This window comes from Balaenoptera ricei, chromosome 3, assembly GCF_028023285.1.
Source record: "Balaenoptera ricei isolate mBalRic1 chromosome 3, mBalRic1.hap2, whole genome shotgun sequence".
In the NCBI taxonomy this organism is placed as follows: Eukaryota; Metazoa; Chordata; class Mammalia; order Artiodactyla; family Balaenopteridae; genus Balaenoptera; species Balaenoptera ricei.
In genome coordinates, this window is record NC_082641.1 from 116,337,197 (window position 1) to 116,357,128 (window position 19,932).

The following is a 19,932-nucleotide window of genomic DNA, read 5'->3' on the forward strand; positions in this document are numbered from 1 at the left end:
AGCCAGCTTTGGACAGTGGGACAGTAATTAGAGCTCCATATGGGAGAAAATCCCAGCAGTGAATTTTAATGGAAAAGCTGCAAGGCAGCTAGATCATGTATGGATTCACCCCTGTTTCCCTCCTACCAACTACAATTTTTGGGCCGTGTGCTTTAAGAGGTGTCTCTTGGCGCAGAAAAACATTGAGTCAGTCCTCAGGTTGGCTATGGGAAATGGAAGTTATAATGAATAGAGAGAAAAAAAGTCCAAGGAAATGTTTCCTTGGTGCTCCACAGGGTTAGTTCTAGAGTGACTTCCCTGGATGTTGTACTTTGACTGAAGTCAATAATTGGTACCTCCCTATTGCCCCCAACTTTTGCTAGAAGACAAGTAGGTCAAGGGTAAAGAAGGCTATGGACAAATTTCTGGGTAGGCACATAAGTCTTGAAAGAACTCTACTGCTCTTAACTGTCTGTAGGTCAGATCACTGAAAAAAATGGGGACTTTTACGGTAGTAATCATGCATTAATACTGGACCTTTTTCTGGTTTATATCTGTTTCCACATATACTCTGCATCCATAAGGCCATGGAACTTGTGCTAGTCTCTAAATGACCAACATTAATGACTTAGGTTTCTCATTGCCCAGTGTGAATAAAAATCTAGGCAAAAAGATCTCTGTATCTCCCCTTCTCTACAGCCCCTTTTCTAACAGGAGTATCAATCTTCCATGCCTGTGAATTCAGATAGGAGTGGTGAGGTTTTCTTTGTCCCCAGCCCCACTACTTCCATGGTAAGATGTATATACTTCTGGTCTCTTTCCAATTCCCCTGAAAGTTGAATTGAGAAACACCTGGACTTAATAACGTTGGCTGATTTGGAAGGGGAAGAAGCTCCATGGGGTTATGTCAAAATACTGAGATGTTGGAAGCATGCTGGCCTTCAGCCAATGTAAAGGGTGGCATTATTACATACAATGGGTGTGTAACACATTGGTCAATTGGAAAGGAACCTATGAAGTATTGGTAATATAGAATGGGAACCATGTTATGGACCAGTGAGAAGAAAGATAATTGTGTCCCTTGGACCAATGGGAAGAAAGTTTCCTAAAAGATAATGACAGGAGGGGTAATGCCTATTTTCAGGTTCGGAAATCAATGGGGTATTGGGGCACTAACTTTTTAGCTCAAAATATCAACTCTCTAGGTAATTTGCCCCTCAGGCCCCCAGCCCAGTAAAAGTCTTTGGTGTCCGAGGAGGGTAAGCCAAAGCCTTCTCAGATAAAGGGGCCCCCTGAAGGAAATATGGCACCAGGATGGTGCCACGGGGGACTGAAGGACCCGCCCACTTCCCCACCCCGGCCGAAACTGCAATTCCCCTCCCTGCCGCAGGGGGCACTGCAGGCCCCGGGGAGGTTGGGGCGGAGCGCTGCGAGGGGCCCGGAGCTGCCGTCCCGCTCCGGAGCGCGGGGGGCGCTGTGCGGGGCCCGGGTTGCGGCTCCGCTCCCGGCCACGGGGGGCGCTGCGCGGCGCCGGTGGTTGGTGGTGGCTGTTGGGGTAGGGGGGGGGAGCCGCGGCCGCGGGTGGTGCGGAGGGAGGCCTTGCGGGCGGATCGGGAGCTCGGCGGCGGAGGTGGTGGGAGGCGGCGGGCGGGAGCGCGGGTCTGGCCGGCCCTGGCGATGGCGGACGCGGCGGCCTCCCCGGTGGGCAAGCGGCTGCTGCTTCTGTTCGCGGACACCGCGGCCTCGTCCTCGGCCTCGGTCCCCGCGGCGGCGGCGGCGGGCGGAGATCCGGGGCCTGCGCTGCGCACTCGGGCCTGGCGGGCCGGCACGGTGCGGGCCATGAGCGGGGCGGTGCCCCAGGACTTAGCGGTGAGTGGCGGCCGAGGCGGGCACTCGAGGCCGGGGTTGCACGGCCTGCGGGCGGCTTCCCCGGGGGCCTTTGTGAGGGGGCGGTGGGATGGGGGTGACCCAGTTCCGCGCCCCCAGACTTCCTCAGCGCCCCCCGCCGGCATCTCAGCACCCCGAGCTCTGGCCAGCATGGCTTCCGCGTCGGGGTTCGCGCCCCGGTTTACCCCGGGGGGCGGCCGGGGCACTAGGAGCTACTGCCTCCGCCCGGCAGGCCCCGCCTCCTGAGCGACCCCTTTCTCAGTGTTTTCCGCCCCCCCTCCCCCCCCCCCCCCCCCGCCAAACACGCCTTCGGAGCAGTCTCTCGCACCCTGGGCTCCCGGGCCCCTCAGAGTTCGGCCGGTGCTGCCGTTGCTTCCTTGAAGACGCGGACCTATAGTCCCCAGCCTCTCCCGGGAGACCTGCGCCCTGTTCCCTTCTTCCTGGAGCCCCGAGTGGGGCGGGAATGTGGGCACTTGTAGGAAACAGAGAGGCTGCAGTTGGAGCTGCTCGGGGCTGTTTTAGCTGGCAGTTACTTCCTCCTTGTCTGAGCCGAGCTCGGCCTGGCGGTCTCCAGAAAGGCCAGCTCTCAGGATTCTCTTCAGGCTCCTCTCTCTGCGCTTTTGGGTGACAGGAGCTGCCGTTGTAGCTGTTTTTGATAAGTTTGAGATCTGTCTTGGCAGCCGAATGGGGCTGTTGGGTGGTGCTTTTTTGCTCGTAGCTGGGCTACTCCCCCAAACCTTGGGAGAGGTTTTGTTTTGAAACTTTGTGTTGGGGCTCGGCCGCTTTTGAATACTTGTCTTGGTGTATTTTGTGATTAAAGTTGTTCAGTAATAGAACTTAACTAGCATTCGGGATCATGATGTGTTATTTTTGTTAAGGTGGCGGCAAAATACTGCCTTTGAGCTTTGGCAAACCTCTTTAGTTCCTCATTCTGATAACGGCCCTAGCTTCTCTGTTGAGATAAGGCTGTGAAAAATAGGGGGATTCTTTTGGATTGTTATAGATGTTCAGGCAGAAGGAAAATTTTCTTGATGAACTTGCTTCTGCAGATATTTTATTCGCTGTAAACGGGAACTCGTAAGATTTGATATTAATATTGCAGGTTTCTGATACTCGTTTTTCTACCTATTGATCAGTGGTGTTAGGCTTTTTGTTTTCCTGATACGCAAGCTTTATGGGTTGTTTTGCTTGTGGCTGGCTTAGGCTTCTGCTACTTGAGTTCGTTCACTTTGATCTTTCTCCATGCTCTATAAGAAAAAGGCTGCTTGGACATTTATTAGGCTTCAGTGGGGCGAATTTGTAGAGATAACAGGAATATAGTGGGGTGAGGACGATGATTAACAAGGAGGATTTGGATTTAAATTCCTTTACGCTTTCTTTAGAAGATTGCTTTTTAGGCTTGGACAGGAGAGCGGTGTCCCTCTCAGATCCAGTAATTTACCCCCTTAAATGCAAAACTTAAGATCCACCATTATATGCATATTTTGACCAAAGGCTTAGTCTGTCCTAGCGTTTCAGTCAAAGTTTTATGTTCTAGTTGTTTCCTCCATCAGATGAATTGCTAATGAGCTCTGCACCTGAAATGGCTACCCATTCACTTTGTTGTTTGCTGGGCTCCCTAAGGGCAGAGGTTTTTGAAGCTCACTGAGATGCTGGACACCTACTAAGCTAAATACTGAGTAGTTCTACCACTGCCCTTGGAATTGGTTTCTCAAACCAAGTAAAAAGTTGCAGTGATTCTTGAAAATTAAAGCAAAGTGTATATTACAACTGTGTTGAGGTCTTGCATAGAGCTTTATGCATATAAAAACAAAGGCAGTTTTGGTTTTAAGAATACTCTTACACTTGTCTTGTGTGTATAATCAAGGGACATATTTAAGAAAACAGCCACAACAAAACTCAGAGCGTTTAAAATTTTTTACCATCTTGCAAAATTGCTCAAGAATTGCTGTTGTGATGATGAGGTTCTGTTAATGACAATAATTAATAAAGGATCAGAACTGGCCGTTTGTTTTCCTTTTTCATTAAAGAGATTTCCTTTGGACCCTAGGCATGTGGGCCTTTCCAGTTTGCACCACACACCCGTAGTAAACACAACTGTCTTCCAATCAAAAGTGTTCTTCCTGTACTCAAGGGTGGAGTTTGCAAGCAGCTGGCCTGTGATTGGGCAGATTTTCATTCAGTTATGTTTAAGATGTTTTCAGGCATGCTTAGTTTTGAGTAATGCATGGCAGGGCGCCCCCTGTTAAGGATGAGTAATTGAGGGTTGAATGAATGAGTTTTTGAAGTGATTGAAAACACTTTGCAATTTTAAGCTCCATTAATATCCTCTTTCTAAATACTTTTTGATCCAGAAATCTTTCAAAATGTAGTCCTGATCCATTAATGAACCCTTTTTTTTTTTTGGAAAACAGTTCCAAAGCCATAAGTCAGGATCTTGTTGATCAAGAGTTTTGTTGAAAAGGATTTGTTAGGTGGGCATCTTCCTCACCAAAGCTATGCTGACAAATAACTACTGAGATTTTTAGATTAAGTAGATAAACAGCTTTTTTCCCCCTCATGGAATAGTAGCTTTATTTGTATTTCAAAATAGGCCTGTTATGTGGGAAAAAAAAAAAGTCTAGTTGCAAAATTAGTTTAATGGATTTTTATGCCTTTACCTCTAACTTCTTTTCTAACTCTGTGTCCTCCTTGTGCTTCTGGTTCATTATTGGTCCATGTAAGTGGCAGAGACCTTGGGACCTTCACATATATACGTATGGTAAATAAACACACAAACCAAAAATAGTGGATTTTTCTTTTTTTGTTATAAAAGCAAAACTTGCATTTTGCAGAATGTCAAACAGCCAAGCATAAACACGGGAAAGCCAACAATCTCCATCCTTTACCAGCTTCCACTTATCAAAGAAGCCTTGTGCGCCTTTCTCAATACTGGTACAAAAAATATGAAAACATTTATTTCTATACAAAAGGTTGCTTTTTTTTTTTTTTCAGCAAATGGTATCATACTGCACAATATCTGTAGCCTGCTTTTCTTTTTTCCATTTAACATTAGACCATGGGCATCAGTACCTGTAGCTCTTACTCATCCTTTTAGATAACTACATTATATTCCATAGAATGGACGTACCCTTTATGATGGGCATTCAAGGTATTTTAAAATTTGGGGCGCTTACAAACAATGCTGCAGTTAATATACTTGTACATATATCTTTGTGTAATCATGGTTTTATTTCTGTAGTTTAGCTATCCAGGATTGTTGGGTTAAGGAGTACATGTATATTTTTTTATTTTATTAGTTAATGCCAGGTTATTTTCCTATGAGATTTTAGCTTTTCATACTCCCACCAGCATTCAGGCAATGCTTGTTTCCCTTCATCCTTGCCATCACTGGTGTCATTGGTCTTTGTTGTTTTTGGCAATCTGATGGGTGAAAAATAGTATCTAGCATTTCATGACTACTGATCTTTTTCTATGTTTATTGGCCTCTTACATTTTTTATGAGTTATTTATGCCAACCTTTTGCGTATTTGAAAAAATGGAAGTTTTCTTATTCTGTACAAGAAGTTTTCTTATTCTGTACAAGTTCTGTGCATGTTTGGCACATTAACCCCTTTACCTGTCAAGTGTGTATTTTCTCTCATTTGTCTTTTAACTATTTCTGGGTTGCTTTGCTGCACAGAAAAATAAAATGTATCATCAGATCTCTTAGACCTTTCTAAATGGCTTCTAAGAAGGGTTTAATTGCTTGGGAAGAGGACCTCCCCCTGCCACCTTGAGCCTATATAAATATTTTTCAGCTTTTCTTTCTAATGTTTCATTTATTTTTACCTTTAGATCTTTGGTCCATCTGGAATATTTTTGTAAGTGGCATGTGTGATGGACAATCTAACTTTTCCTACGGGGTAGTAACCAATTGGGGCAGCACCAATTTTATTAAATAAACCATCCTTTTCTTTCTGTATGATAGAATTAAATGATGCTTTTAGTAGCACTGATTTGTTTTGAATGTGTATCTTACCTATCTCAGCTGTCCAGAACTTGCAACAGGAGTAAAAGCATATCTGCCTTAATTTTTTTAATCCCTTAATCTTTTATCTTCATCTGGGGGAAAGGTGGTCTCTAAAATACTCCTTTTCTTTGATTTGAGATAATGTAATAATTGTGGCAGCGTCTGGGCTAGTACCGTGTTTCTTCCATCTGGGAGTCTTCCAAGAGGAGTGGAAGACTACCCGCCTTTTTTTTTTTTTTTTAACCTCCTCCTCCAATGTTCTCTCTTTGTTTCAGATTAGGTGGACTTTAAAATACCTCTCTACTTTGTTTCTATATAATGTAATAATTATAGTCAGGTTTCCAGTGTACAGTCCAATATAATTTATTCTCAACCTGTGTTCAAACACAGAATTTAAGCCCTAATTGAAACAGGAAATTATGGCTTTTAATGATTATCCTTAAGTGTCCTTTTCTTGCTTATAATTCCAAAATTAAATAAAAATCTGAATAATATTATAGTATCATATGCTGTTTATTAAAGTCAATAGAATATGTTTTGTGGATCAGTGTGCGGATTAGAGAACTTGAAATAAAAATGAGATTGTACAAAAGAATATATAACGTTTAAGTGTGAGGCCCTCTACTCACACTTTTCACCTGCACTCTGCTTCTCGTTGCGATGGCATCTCTTGTTGGGGAGCACAGGCTCTAGGCGCGAGGGCTTCAGTAGTTGCTGCACACGGGCTCAGTAGTTGTGGCTCGCGGGCTCTAGAGCGCTGGCTCAGTAGTTGTGGCACACGGGCTTAGTTGCTCCTGTAAGTAACATGGTGTTTTCTGTTAGTGATTTTCTCAACAACAGCTGGAATGGGTTCCTGTAGGCTTTGCTTCCACAAGGCCTGGGGGACACAACACCTGTTGCTGCTTCTCAGTTTTCCGCTGCCTTTGACAGGTTGGTGGTTTTTAAGCCCTCCTCACCCCACTATCCCTACTGCCAAAGTATCTTTTACCCTTGTTCTGTAGTTGGGTAAAACCTGCCTGATTGTTTAGTAGTGACTCATACAGCTATCTCTCTCAGTTTTACAAAGGCAGGAGTTCTGGGGGTTTTTTGTGTGACTTCACAGGTAATCAGGCTCTAGGGGACTGATTCCCACTAACCAAACTCTGGAGACTGATTTGTAAATCCACATGTAAGGTTATTAATCTACAGTGGGAGATAAACCTATCCAGAGATCTGCACAGAACCCCCTCCTGGTCTCCTCAAGAGACCAAATTACAGATAAGACAGATCCTTGTCATGCACAGAATCAGACAAGGAAAGTAGGGTGTTGCCAAAAGAATATTTACAGCAAGCAGTCCTGATTCGGTGATCCTCTGCTTTCCTAGTACTTTCTGGCTTCCATTGTTTTATTCCCCCTTTACCCTTTGCTTTTGATTTTGTCATCCATTGAAATCCTATAAAGAGAAAAGAAAGCCTGTCCATTCTAGGTTATTTCACCTCTATAAAGCCTTTCTAAATCCCCAGAGTGTTTTTTGCTTTGCTCCTTTATCACTTTGTGGATACCTCTTTTGGAATATTTATCACAGTTTTTCTTGATATAGATACATAATAAGGTATATAGTTTATCTCCCCTACTAGATTCTAAGTTCATCAAGAACAGGGAACACATGCATTTTTTACTATTATTTTACAATCCTTCTCTGACCACCTTATCTTAAGAAATAGCATATTTAGAAGCCAGTATTAGGTTAACTTTCACTTCTGATTTATTATGGATTTTCTACTCTGTGGCCCCCTGTTATAAGGTATTTATACTTGATCTTTAAGATTTTTTCTTTTATATATTTTTACTGATATTGACTCACTACTAATTTTTTTCTTTACATGTTTGGATTTATATTTGGGACCCCCATCCAAAGTACATTGTCCATTGGTTTTTGTGATTTACATCTGAGTTGCTGGATTAGAAGCATTAGATGTTTTGTTTTTCTGAGTCTCAAGTAATACGCGCCTAGTATACAAAATGTAGAAATTATTTTAATAAAAATATAAGTAAAAAAAAATAGCCCCTATAGTGTCATAACCCATTAAAAAACTGCTATGTTTTGATACATATTCTAATCTTTTTGTAGAATTGCTAAAAGTTGAATTCATACTGTATTTTCAGTTTTGTTTTGTTTTTTTTTAACTTTGGGTTTATTTATTTGTTTATTTATTTATTTATTTATTTATGGCTGTGTTGGGTCTTCGTTTCTGTGCGAGGTCTTTCTCTAGTTGGGGCAAGTGGGGGCCACTCCTCATCGCGATGCGCGGGCCTCTCGTTATCGCAGCCTCTCTTGTTGCGGAGCACAGGCTCCAGACACGCAAGCTCAGTAGTTGTGGCTCACGGGCTTAGTTGCTCCGCGGCATGTGGGATCCTCCCAGACCAGGGCTCGAACCCATGTCCCCCTCATTGGCAGGCAGATTCTCAACCACTGCGCCACCAGGGAAGCCCTGTATTTTCAGTTTTGAGTTTTGCTTTTCACTTATGTGACAATTATTTTCCTGTATTACCAAAAACTTTTGTATTATAGGTGATTTTAATTTTCTTTGTGCTTTTCTGTATTTTCCACAGATAACATGTGCTTCAGGTGCTTTCGTACCTGAAAGGGAAGCAATAAATTCTAAGAAAATCTTGTAATTTATTTAACCTGGATAATTTATTTAACTGTTCTTCTTTCATTGGATATTGAAATTGTTTCAGATTTTAGGCTTTTTTAATAATTCATTGATGACCATTTTTGTGAATAAAGCCCTTTCTGTTTTCAGGGTCATTTCCTAGGATTATTGCCAGGAGTGGTATTATGGAAACACAGAATATGCACATATTTAAGATTCTTGATATATGACAATTTTTTTTTTCTTTTAAGTCATACCAGTTTATATTCTGACCAGTCGTATGAGTTTGCATACGGAATGCATGTTTATCAGGAGCCCAAGATCTGCTAGGCATTTTACGTTGTTTCGTTTAATCCTGCCGTAATTCTTTGAGGTACTTACTGTCCGTATTAATAGGCAAAGGAAGTAAGGCTCAAAGAGGCTAAAGTAACCTGCTCCCAGTTACACAGATAAGGGATGTTGGGATGCAAATCCAGATCTTTGTGATTCCTCTACCCCTAAGAGCATATATATCTATATGCTTGAGTTTTTATTCAGGTTATTCCTGTGGTACTCAAGTACTTAACATTTTATTTATTGAGGTTGTTAGAAAGTAGGGGAAAAAATGGGAGTAATTGTTAGAAATCTCTCTCTTGATCAAAGGAACCATAGAGAGAAAATTATTTTTTGCTTGAAAACAGCAGTGTTCTAGACATGCATCATTCCCCACTGTGGCTGTCAAGATATCCCAGTTTTGTAATATCATTTGTAACAGAGTTCATATTTTGTTTGGAATGTAGTTAGAAAAACTGGAAAAGAAAATTTGGGAATCTTGGAAGTTAGTCTTCCATTTTCCTTACCCTCTCACAATCATCACCATATCCTGTTATTTTTATCTCTAATTTCTCAAATATGTTTTTCATTTACACAGTCTTATTGGTTTAGGCCTTTTACATCTTTTACCTGGGTTTTTATCACTTTATAATTGGTCTCCCTGCCTCCAGTTTCTTGCCTCTATGAGTTCCCTTCCAACCTGATCCCAAAGTTAATTCTTTCCTTTAAAAAAAAAAAAAGTTATTATATAAATAATATGTTTAAAAACAAAATAAAAGGAACATTTACTGATAAGGCTAAAATACTATTACCTCCCCTATCCTAATCCTTCTCTAGAACACTCAATCTGCTCTTAGTTTCTCTGCCTTTGCACCTGCTGGAAAGTCTTTCTCTCCCTTCTCTGCCAGAAGAATATAGTTTGTCCTTTGAGATACAGCTTGTATACTACTACCTCTTCTGTGAAACCTTTCTAGTTTACCATGGCAGACGCCTTCTCTAGCATGTTCAGTCTTTATTATTGCCCTTATTACATAACTCTGTAATAATTTCTGTACCTTTCTGTTGGCTCATCTAGGGTTTGATTCCCTCCTGCCGAGTGCTTCCTTATTCACCTTGATACTCTTAGCCCTGGCAAGTGCTGTACATGCGCGCACACACCTATATTTTTGAGGAGTTCTGTCTATTTTTGTTGAGTGAGTGAATAAATGAATAATTTTATTAATTGTAGTAAGAATGGCCTTAGGGAGAACCAGAATCCAAACTGATTATTACATGATTACGTGATAAACATGAAGGTCTATATTACTCAGATTACTATCATTTGATTTTTTTCAAACTTAGGTTAACTTATTTGATTTTTTAAAAAATTTTATTTCGTTTTAATGTCACTCAAATGAATGTACATCACATGTAGACCATGAAAGAGATTTTGAAATGAAAGCAGGAGTTTTACCACTAACTCTTCTTAACTAAGGAAATATTTTACACATCTAGTCCTTGGGTTCTAGCTGTACAATGTATAGTACTATTTGCTGCTTTTACTCTAATAGTAGAAATTTTTAACAGACTTAAAAAAAATCAACTCAAAGTGTTTTAGTTCTGTTCTGTCCAGATTATCAACCTGCCTTGGCCGTCTCTAACTCAGTCCAACAACCACCATTGATTTTTGTTAGTTTATATCCCTTCTTTCTGTCCTGTGACCTGGCCACTACCATTTTAAGAGTTCATGTTCTGTATGCTTTGACCTGAAATGATTCTTCACCTTATATGTTCTAACTCCTTCCATCTCTAGCTAGGAAGTGAAGCACGGTGCTAGGGCCAGAAACAAGCCTTAATGCTGGTAGAACATGTTTACATATATCCACATTCCATATTGCTCTCAAAACATATTCGTATTATTAGCTTAGAGCTGTTGCTTGATCCTAGAACATATAGCACTGTGGTTGTCAAGTTCAACACTTTATTCCTTTGCCCAGGCAGGTTAGGAAATAATTGCCCTTAAATTAGGTGAAATATTACTTTCAAATATTTCAGCTTTTCCATGGTGTTTTCAGATGTGTGATGATAGGATTCCTGAATATTAACTTTTTAAATGTTCAAGTTCTTATCTATGAAGAATTAAAATCGTTACAGCTTTAGTACAGTGATTTCTTTTAGTGTGTTCCTATATTTGTGTGTTGGGATGACTTAGAATTTTGTGACTCGTATGTTGATTTTTAAAGTGGTTGGCGGATTAGAACTATAGCATGGCACCTAGCTGTCAGGCACCATGGAGCCTCAACCTCCGGTTTTCTAAGTGATGCCCAGTAGAGTACTGTGTCACTCAGGGTCAGACTCCGCCTGGGGCTTCAACAGTCTCTGCTCCTTTTCATGGCTTGCAAGGTCTTCTCTGTCCTTCAGCCATTGCCTCCTCCAGACATCAGTTATGGCACCACTGAACAGTAATGGGACCACTGTTCTCCTAGTCTCAGGTGAAAAATCCAGGTCATTTTTGAATTTTCCCTTCTTCTTATATCCAGCCAGTCATCATGCTTGATGATAGGACTCATCGATTCTCACGAGCACTAGTAACTTCCTTCCTAGTCTCACTGCTCCCACTCTAGATCATGTAAGAACACCCCCTGTTCCCCATCCCACCCCCAACTCTAAACCATCTACATCCACTGAGTAGCTGAGTTGTCCTAAAACCAACTGTTTTGTTCAATTTTGACCTCGATCAGAAACCTTTTAATGGCAATTGCACATATACACACCCACACACACATAAACACATCTCCCATTGGCAGCTGGATGAACCCAAATTTTATCCCAGTATTCGGGGTCTTCCACATCGACTCTTAGTCTTTTTAGTCTCATTTCCCACTCCTTCCCCAGTGTGCTATAGCTCCTGGCCATCCTAGAATTTGACTGGGACTTTTTTTTTTTTTAACCTCAGCCTGTATCAGTCCCTTTGCACACCTGAAGTGATCTCTCCTGCCTCTGAACACCCCCTATACTTTATTTTATTTCTGTTTATCTTATGGCATGTTATTGCCCAAGTAGTGCTTTGCAGTTGACCAAAGTGCTTTTGAATCCATTACTTTATTTAATCTTCACAACCAGTCTGAGGGTAAGTAAGACAGGTGTGTCTTATCACAAGGGAGGAAACCAAGACTTGAGGAGGGGAGAGTGATTTGCTCAAGTTTTGTGATTAGTAGAGGGTGGGGCTAAGACTGAAATCCAAGCCTCCCGGAACATAATCCCCAAGCTCTGTCCATTACTACCTTTCCTGGTGCCTGAGTCTGCACTTAAATGTAAGTTTGAATACATCTTTTTCCAGTTATCAGCAAGTTACTTAAAGTTGTTTTTGATTCCCCTAGAACATATGTGAATATATGAGTGAGCCCATTCATATGTTAAATGTATTGCAGTTTAATGTTCTTTCCTGTTCACATGTTAAAGGTATTGCAGTAAAATCATGCTTCCCCTTTCTGAGCCTTATTTTCCCATCATTTTTTTTTTAAGTAGAAGTGAAGGTTACTTGGTATATTATAAATAATAAAATATTGGTATAATAATAAAACTGGAGCTTTGTATAATGAATTTAATTTCTGGAATAGCTTTTCCAGCAGTGCACTTCAATTCACAAGTATTTATTACCTGTGAAGAGATTAAGCCTAATGCTAGGCTACTGAGTGGTTCCACACTTTTCAAGTATAAGTACCGTAAATTTTCATATAGTTGTAACTCTAATTTTTAGCTTGACTGGATGGGAACTAATATACTGACAAAAGTTGTTGTGACTTCAGTAACAATTTTAATGGATTTGAACTTTATTCATTATATGATCTACATATATTTGAAAAATAATGGTGACACATGTACCAGACCTCTAGTATTTAGTCTACAGGAAATGCTTAGTACCCTTAGTACTTAAGATATTCCTGGTAACTCTGTGATTCCTAGTTGAGAATGACTGCTGTGGGGATTCTGATGTTGTCCTACATCACTCATTGCTGCCTTAGGAAGTGTCATGTGAGAAATTTCTTGTAGAGCCAAGTAGTTGGAAAAGTGTTGCTTCCCTGAGAAACTGGTTTGTGTTTTACTTTTTGCCAGTGATGAATATGCCACTGACCTCTCCATTTTCAGATTGGCCTTTAGGAAGCTCAGAGCCAAGTCAGTCAATCAATCAATCAATCATTCATCATATGTCACTCAGTCATACAGCTGTATAGATCCTTATTGCCTGCTTAAGTTTTCCCTCTTTTTACACTTTGATAGTGACTTCCTGTTGTAGTTTGCTTAGCCCTGGTTTTTTAATTTATATTTTATCATCTTATTGTATATGTTTCCCAAAAGCCAACTAAAATCCTTTGAAAATGAAGAGGGATATAAATACTCTAGCCTTTATTTTGTAACCAGCTATATTTTAGGCACTAGACATATCTGTTCTAAATATTGATACCTATATGCATATGTCTTGCTTTTATTGCTGTGTAGAACATGCTCAGATGTCAGAATTTATATGGAAAAGTTAAACCTAAGCATACTATTTATTAGAAGAATGTAGTTTCATTTAATATGAATTGCTTTCAGAAACTCTTTACAGATTCTACTTAAGTATATCTGAAAAGGTGGAGTATCTTTTCTGGGAGGAAGCAAAGCATTGTTGTGACAACGGTGTGCCTCTGCTAGCAGATATGAGATCACTCCTGCCAGTCAGTGGTACTTTAAAAATCCACACTTGGGACTGGGAGGGTTTTTTTTTTTTTAATTGTTTATCCTTTTGAATTTTGTACTGTGTGTATATAACCTATTCAAAATTAATTTTAAAAGTTCACAGTCATTTTCAGTAGAAGTATAAAAAATTTCTCTTCCTACCTATTAGACTGTGAGCTCCTTGAGACCAGGAGGTGTGCTAGATTCCCCTCTGTATTCCTGAACCTAGCATAGTGCCTTATACATAGTAAGCCCCCAGCTAGTGTGCTTAGATGTGAATTGGAAACTAAGAGTTGTAAATCTCAGTAGGATCACGGCTAGAAATTACTAACTGTAGATAACTCACGCCCCCTTAAATCTGTACGCTCTTTTCAGAGTGAGGATGAGACCAACTTCCTGGCTCTGAAGTAAGATTGGTTTTTACTGAAATCCATTAAAAGAACTTAAAAACAAGTTAGTAGAATTTTACCTAGTCAGTTTTTCAAAACAGGGGGTTTGTGTTTGTTTTTATATTATAGTGTGGGATTTTTCCAAATGTGACCTCAAGATGGCTTTTTATCTCTTTTTCCAGATCTTTGTAGAATTTGATGGCTGTAGCTGGAAGCAACACTCCTGGGTTAAAGTTCATGCTGAAGAAGTTATTGTACTTTTGCTGGAAGGGTCTCTAGTATGGGCACCCCGGAAGGACCCAGTCCTTGTCCAGGGCACTCGAGTCTCAATTGCACAATGGCCGGCCCTGGTGAGTGACTTTTATTGGCTAGGAACATATTTGGGCTTTATTCCTATTCTATATGGTATTTACCCAATAGCTGAACTCTTTAGAATTCCCAAAACTCCCAGTGCTTTGTCCTTAACACACTTTGATTCTGAAGTTACCAAAGTAAAAACTGGGAGAGATCTTTTCTCCTGTGTCTTCCCATACTTTTTATATTAGATAATATTTGATACTTTGTTTCTAAATAATTTTTTACCTTTCTTTTCTCATAGTTATGTTATGAAACAATGTTTGTAATCCTTAAAGTCTTTTTCTTCCATAGAACGTATTTTATTTTTTTCCAGCTTTTTTGAGATAGAATTGACATATATAACATTGTGTAAGTTTGTGTATAATGTGATGATTTTTTATATATAGTGAAATGATTGTCACAATAAAGTTAATTAACACATCCATTGTCTCACATAGGTTTTTGTGTATGTGGTAAGAACTTTTTTTTTTAACTTTGCAGAACACTTTAATAATCTCAATAAGGTATAATAATCTCACTGTTGTATAGAGTACTTTCCTACATATTATCTAATTTGCTTCTCACAACACATATGTGGTAAGAACTTTTAAGATTTCCTCTCTTAGCAACTTCCAAGTATACAGTACAGCATTATTAACTATAGTCACCATGCTATACATTAGCTCCCCACAGCTTACTCATCTTATTATTGCAGTTTATATCCTTTGACTACCTTCACCCATTTCCCTCACTTCCTCCACCCCTGGCAACCACCAGTATATTCTCTGTGTCTGATTTCAGTTGTTTTGGATTCCACATGTAATTGAAATCAGACCATATTTGTCTTTCTCTGACTTATTTCACTTAGCATAATGCCCTGGAGATTCAGCTGTTGTTGTAAATAGCAGAATTTCCTCCTTTTTTGTGGCTCAATAATATTTCATTGTGTATAATATTCGTGTGTGTGTGTGTGTGTGTACACCACATTTTCTTTATCCATTCATCCATCACCGGACACTTAGGTTGTTTCCATGTCGTCGCTATTGTAAATGCTGCTGCAGTGAACATGGGGTTGCACATATCTCTTCAAGATATGATTTTATTTCCTTTGGGTAAATACCCAGAAGTGGGGTTGTTGAATCATATGGTAGTTCTATTTTTAATTTTGGGGGGAACCTCCATATTGTTTTCCATAGTGGCTGCACCAATTTACATTCCCACTGATGGTGCACAAGAGTTCCCCCTTTCTACATCCTTGCCAGCACTTGTCGTCTTTGTCTTTGATGATGGCCATTCTAATAGGTGTGAGGTGATTACTCATCGTGGTTTTGATTTGCATTTCCCTGATGATTAGTGCAGTTGAGCCCCTTTTCATGTACCTGTTGGCCATTCATCTATCTTTGGAAGAATGTCTATTCAGGTGATTTGCCCATTTTTAAATCAGATTATTTGTGGGGGGGGGGTTGTTTTGTTTTTAGCATTTTAAATTAACACCCATTTATTAGTTGGGTAAGTTAGAAGTACAGACACTTTGTGTCCTACTTCTTAGCTCAGAATCTTACAAGGCAAAAATTGCTGTTTGCAATGCTATGTTCTCATCTATAGTAGGTGGTCCTCTTCTAACCTCCCATGTTTATGGCAGAATTCAGTTCCAGTCTCCTTGCTGGCTGTCAGCTGGGGATATTTGTGGGGGGTTTTGGCTCTTGAGTTGTATGAGTTTTTTTAATATATTTTGAATATTAACCTTTTATCAAATATATGATTTGCAAATATTTTCTCCCATTCCCTATGTTGCATTTTCGTTTTGTTGATCATTTCTTTTGCCTTGTAGAAACTTTTAAGTTTGATGTAGTCCCACTTGTTTATTTTTGCTTTTGTTGGTTATGTTTAAAGTTTCTTTGTTTGTTTGGCCATGTAGCACGGCTTGTGGGATCTTAGTTCCCCGACCAGGGATTGAACCTAGGCCCACAGCAGTGAAAGTATGGAGTCTTAACCACTGGACCGCCAGGGAATTCCCTAAAGTTTTTTGTTTTTTTTTTTTAATTATTAAGTTTTGTTTTCTGAAGTCAGACAAAATAGTGCTATAAAATTTAATTCTGAGAGTATCCATTTGTTTCTATCTGTTCTTTTAGCAAAGTGTAGGCATAAATAGTTAGATTTTTTTTTAAATCTAGTTCTCCTGTTATTAACCAAATTAAATAATATTCAAAACAAAACTTTTTAACCTATTGATTATACATATCATCACTTACTGAACTGTCTTTTTTCATTTGTTTTTAAGACCACTTTCCAGTTGAACTTTTAGAAGAAGCTCAAATGTATCTGGGTCCCTGGGTGACTTTAGTAGGCAGTTTATTTACGAAACAGTAATGTGAATTTGCCCATGCATATTTATACCACTGATCATTTTAGAAATCTCATGAAGGTTTCAGGAGTTCCAGAGATGATAATGGTGTGACTCTTCATTCTGGGAACTTACTGTAATTTAGCCCTCTTGGAGCCTGACAAGATTAGTCAGATCGCTAGAGAGAATGAGGAATTTCCCGTTCTTCTTGTCCTTTTTAGCTGTAGATAAGAGTATTGAACTGACTTTATGCTCTGGTTTGCTTCATATGATTATTTGAGGGGCAGATGCTAGGTTGGGAATGTCTCTGAGGACTTATGCTTTAGCTTATCTATATTTACTGGGGTGAAAGATATATTAATAATGGATATTTTCTCTGCAGTTAGATATTCAGTTGAATTGTTATTTATTTTCTTTTCCAAGTTCTAATCCATTTCTTGTCATTGTACTTCACAGACTTTCACTCCCCTAGTAGATAAACTCGGTTTGGGTTCTGTGGTTCCAGTTGAATACCTTCTGGATCGAGAGCTTCGTTTCCTGTCAGATGCTAATGGGTTGCATTTGTTCCAGGTACTTAACACTTGGTCTAGTCCTAAACTTATTTCTCTCCTTGCTAATTTCTCTGTTGATTATAAATAGGGTGCTTCCCCCCCTTTTTTATTTCAGATAATATTTTTAAAATCATTATAAAATTACAGAGAATGGTGGGAATCTTAGATTAAAATTTTAATATTATTCCTCAACAGTCTCGACCAAGGTTTCTCAGCCTCAACGATATTGACATTTTTGGTCTGTATTCTTTTTCATAGGGGGCTATCCTGTGTATTGTTTGATGTCTAACAGCATCCCTGGCCTCTACCTACTAGATGCCAGCACTGAGTTGTGATAAGCAGAAATGTTTCCCAACACTGCCAGTTGTTCCAGAGGGGGCAAAATCAGCCCAGATGAGAACAATGGAGTAAAACAATTCCATGGATGCCACAGTTGATGGTGTATGCTTTCAAAGAGATGGAATAATAGAAAAAGCAACATTTTAGGGAGGATAAAACATCAGTTTAATCTTGGAAAGGCTGAGTTGAGGGGCCCACAGAACACCCCATAATTGTCTCAGAGGTCAGATGTATTGGTCTGGCTATCATCAGCCTGCACAGGTGGCAGTATAAGTCAATTAATTATATTGTCCCCTTTTCTTTTAACATTGAATCAAGTTCTTCCTCCCAGTAATTCCATGTACGTTTTAAAGTTTCTTTGCTCCCTTGAAAAGTGTATTTGGTAGCTGAGGCTTCTTTCCTCCGCTACACACCCCCACCCCACCCTAAAACCATTTAAGACTTAGGACTGCAATTCTAAGGGTTTCCTCAGAAGAGGTGGCTTCCCAGAGGTGGCTGCTTCTATAACTTGAGTCTAAGAGGTCCTATACTTACGTCCGTGGCAGGGAAGCTGGGAATTTGGGCTGGTTCCAAGCAACATTAAATACTGAAGAGCTTAGGTATATTTTTAGTTACAAAAAAAGGGATAAGTTAGTAGTTTAAACAAACTAGTGTCTGAGTTAGAGTTTCAGAATTTATGGAGGGTAATATTTATTTCTCACTTGTAAGGGTTACTGTCTGAAGGTTAAAAATTAGGAGACTTCCAAGAGTTTTGCTGTCTTATTGAGGCAGCCAAGAGCAGTATTTCCTGAACTGTGTTCTGTGTAATATTAATGATTTTTTTTTTGTTGATATGTCTTCCTCCCTCATTAGGCCTCACTCCCTCTCATCAGTCTTGCTTTATTCATCTCGTAATCCTAGTGCTTATATGAATAGGCACTCAGTGAATGTTGGATAAGTATCAAAATAAACAAAAAGATTTACATGGAATAAAATGTTTTGTGGTCAAATAAGTTTGAGAAACGCTGACCTAAACATGTTTTTTTCCTACACGTCTTCTCAGAGCCTTTAATATACTGTCGTATGTAGAAAGATATAGTGTACAGTTGACCCTTGAACAACACGGATTTGAACTACGCAGGTCCACTTATATGTGGATTTTTTTCAGTAAATACAGTACCTATAAATTAATACGAATTTTTTTCACATTATCTATTCATTTTTGATATCTAGTGTTACTAATAGTTATAACATCTAGTGTTTTGTATTATATAAGGCAATCTTGATGTAGTGTACTGACAGATGATTCATCTTGTAAACAGACATCATAAACTTAGGGTATCAATAAATACATGACTTCCCTGGTGGCGCAGTGGTTAAGAATCCACCTGCCAATGCAGGGGACGCGGGTTCGATCCCTGATCCGGGAAGATCCCACATGCCGCAGAGCGTCTAAGCCCATGCGCCGCAAGTACTGAGCCTGCGCTCTAGAGCCTGCGAGCCACAACTACTGAAGCCCGCGTGCCTTGAGCCGGTGCTCTGCAACAAGAGAAGCCACTGCAATGAGAAACCCGCACACAGCAACGAAGATTAGCCCCCGCTTGCCGCAACTAGCGAAAGCCCGCGTGCAGCAACAAAGACCCAACACAACCATAAATAAATAAATAAATAAATAAATTTATTAAAAAAGAAAAGAAAACACAAAGGCAAACCACAAACTGGTAGAACCAATAAACGTCGGGAAAATATTTTTTTTAAAAAAAAGTTATATGCAGATTTTTGACTGCATGGGGTGGGGAAGCAGTTGGTGTCCCTAACCCCTCCACCTTGTTCAATGGGGGTATAATATTTCCTAAACCTAAATGATCCTAGCATCCTTAAGTTTTTTTTTTGGGACCACGCCACTTGGCTTGTGGGATTTTTGTTCCCTAACTGGGGATCAAACCTGGGCCCTTGGCAGTGAGAGCTTGGAGTCCTAACCACTGGACCACCAGGGAATTCCCCTAGCATCTTTAACTTTTGTAGAGCATCTTGTGAGACTAGGGTTCTATGGAACATTCTCTGGCAAATGCTGATGTAGAGCTCCTCAGGGGTATAATTTTTCTCTTCTGGTTAGATATTATTGGTACTTATTTCAATATTCAGTTTTTTCTTCTTTTATCTTTATCAGATGGGAACAGATAGCCAAAACCAGATTCTTTTGGAACATGCTGCTCTGAGAGAAACAGTTAATGCTTTGATCAGTGACCAAAAGCTGCAAGAGATATTTAGCCGAGGTAAGAACAGGTGGTCCTCTGTCCCTGAATTCTGAATCAGGTGTATGGTCAGTGTTGAAAGTGATAGAATGGGGGGGACACCATGCAACTCTCAACATTTGTGCTTGTCTTCTTTTTGTGGGTAGTGTCAAGAGTAACTCCAGTTAGCTGGATCTCTAGAATAGATTGGAAAAATAGGATCTCACTCAGACCA

The 19,932-nt window shown here is 39.9% G+C and overlaps 1 protein-coding gene across 2 annotated transcripts in view; it reads left to right on the forward strand.

Annotated features, from left to right (window-relative positions):
• Positions 1-1,635: 1,635 nt before the first annotated feature.
• KDM3B (lysine demethylase 3B) overlaps positions 1,636-19,932 on the forward strand; it is a 60,139-nt gene continuing 41,842 nt past the window's right edge. For both annotated transcript variants that reach the window (XM_059917188.1, XM_059917189.1), the window contains exons 1-4: positions 1,636-1,848; positions 14,097-14,264; positions 17,051-17,164; positions 19,634-19,739. In XM_059917188.1, coding sequence (XP_059773171.1) covers positions 1,657-1,848; positions 14,097-14,264; positions 17,051-17,164; positions 19,634-19,739 — 580 coding nt within the window. In that variant the 5' untranslated portion in view covers positions 1,636-1,656. The remainder of the gene's footprint in view (positions 1,849-14,096; positions 14,265-17,050; positions 17,165-19,633; positions 19,740-19,932) is intronic.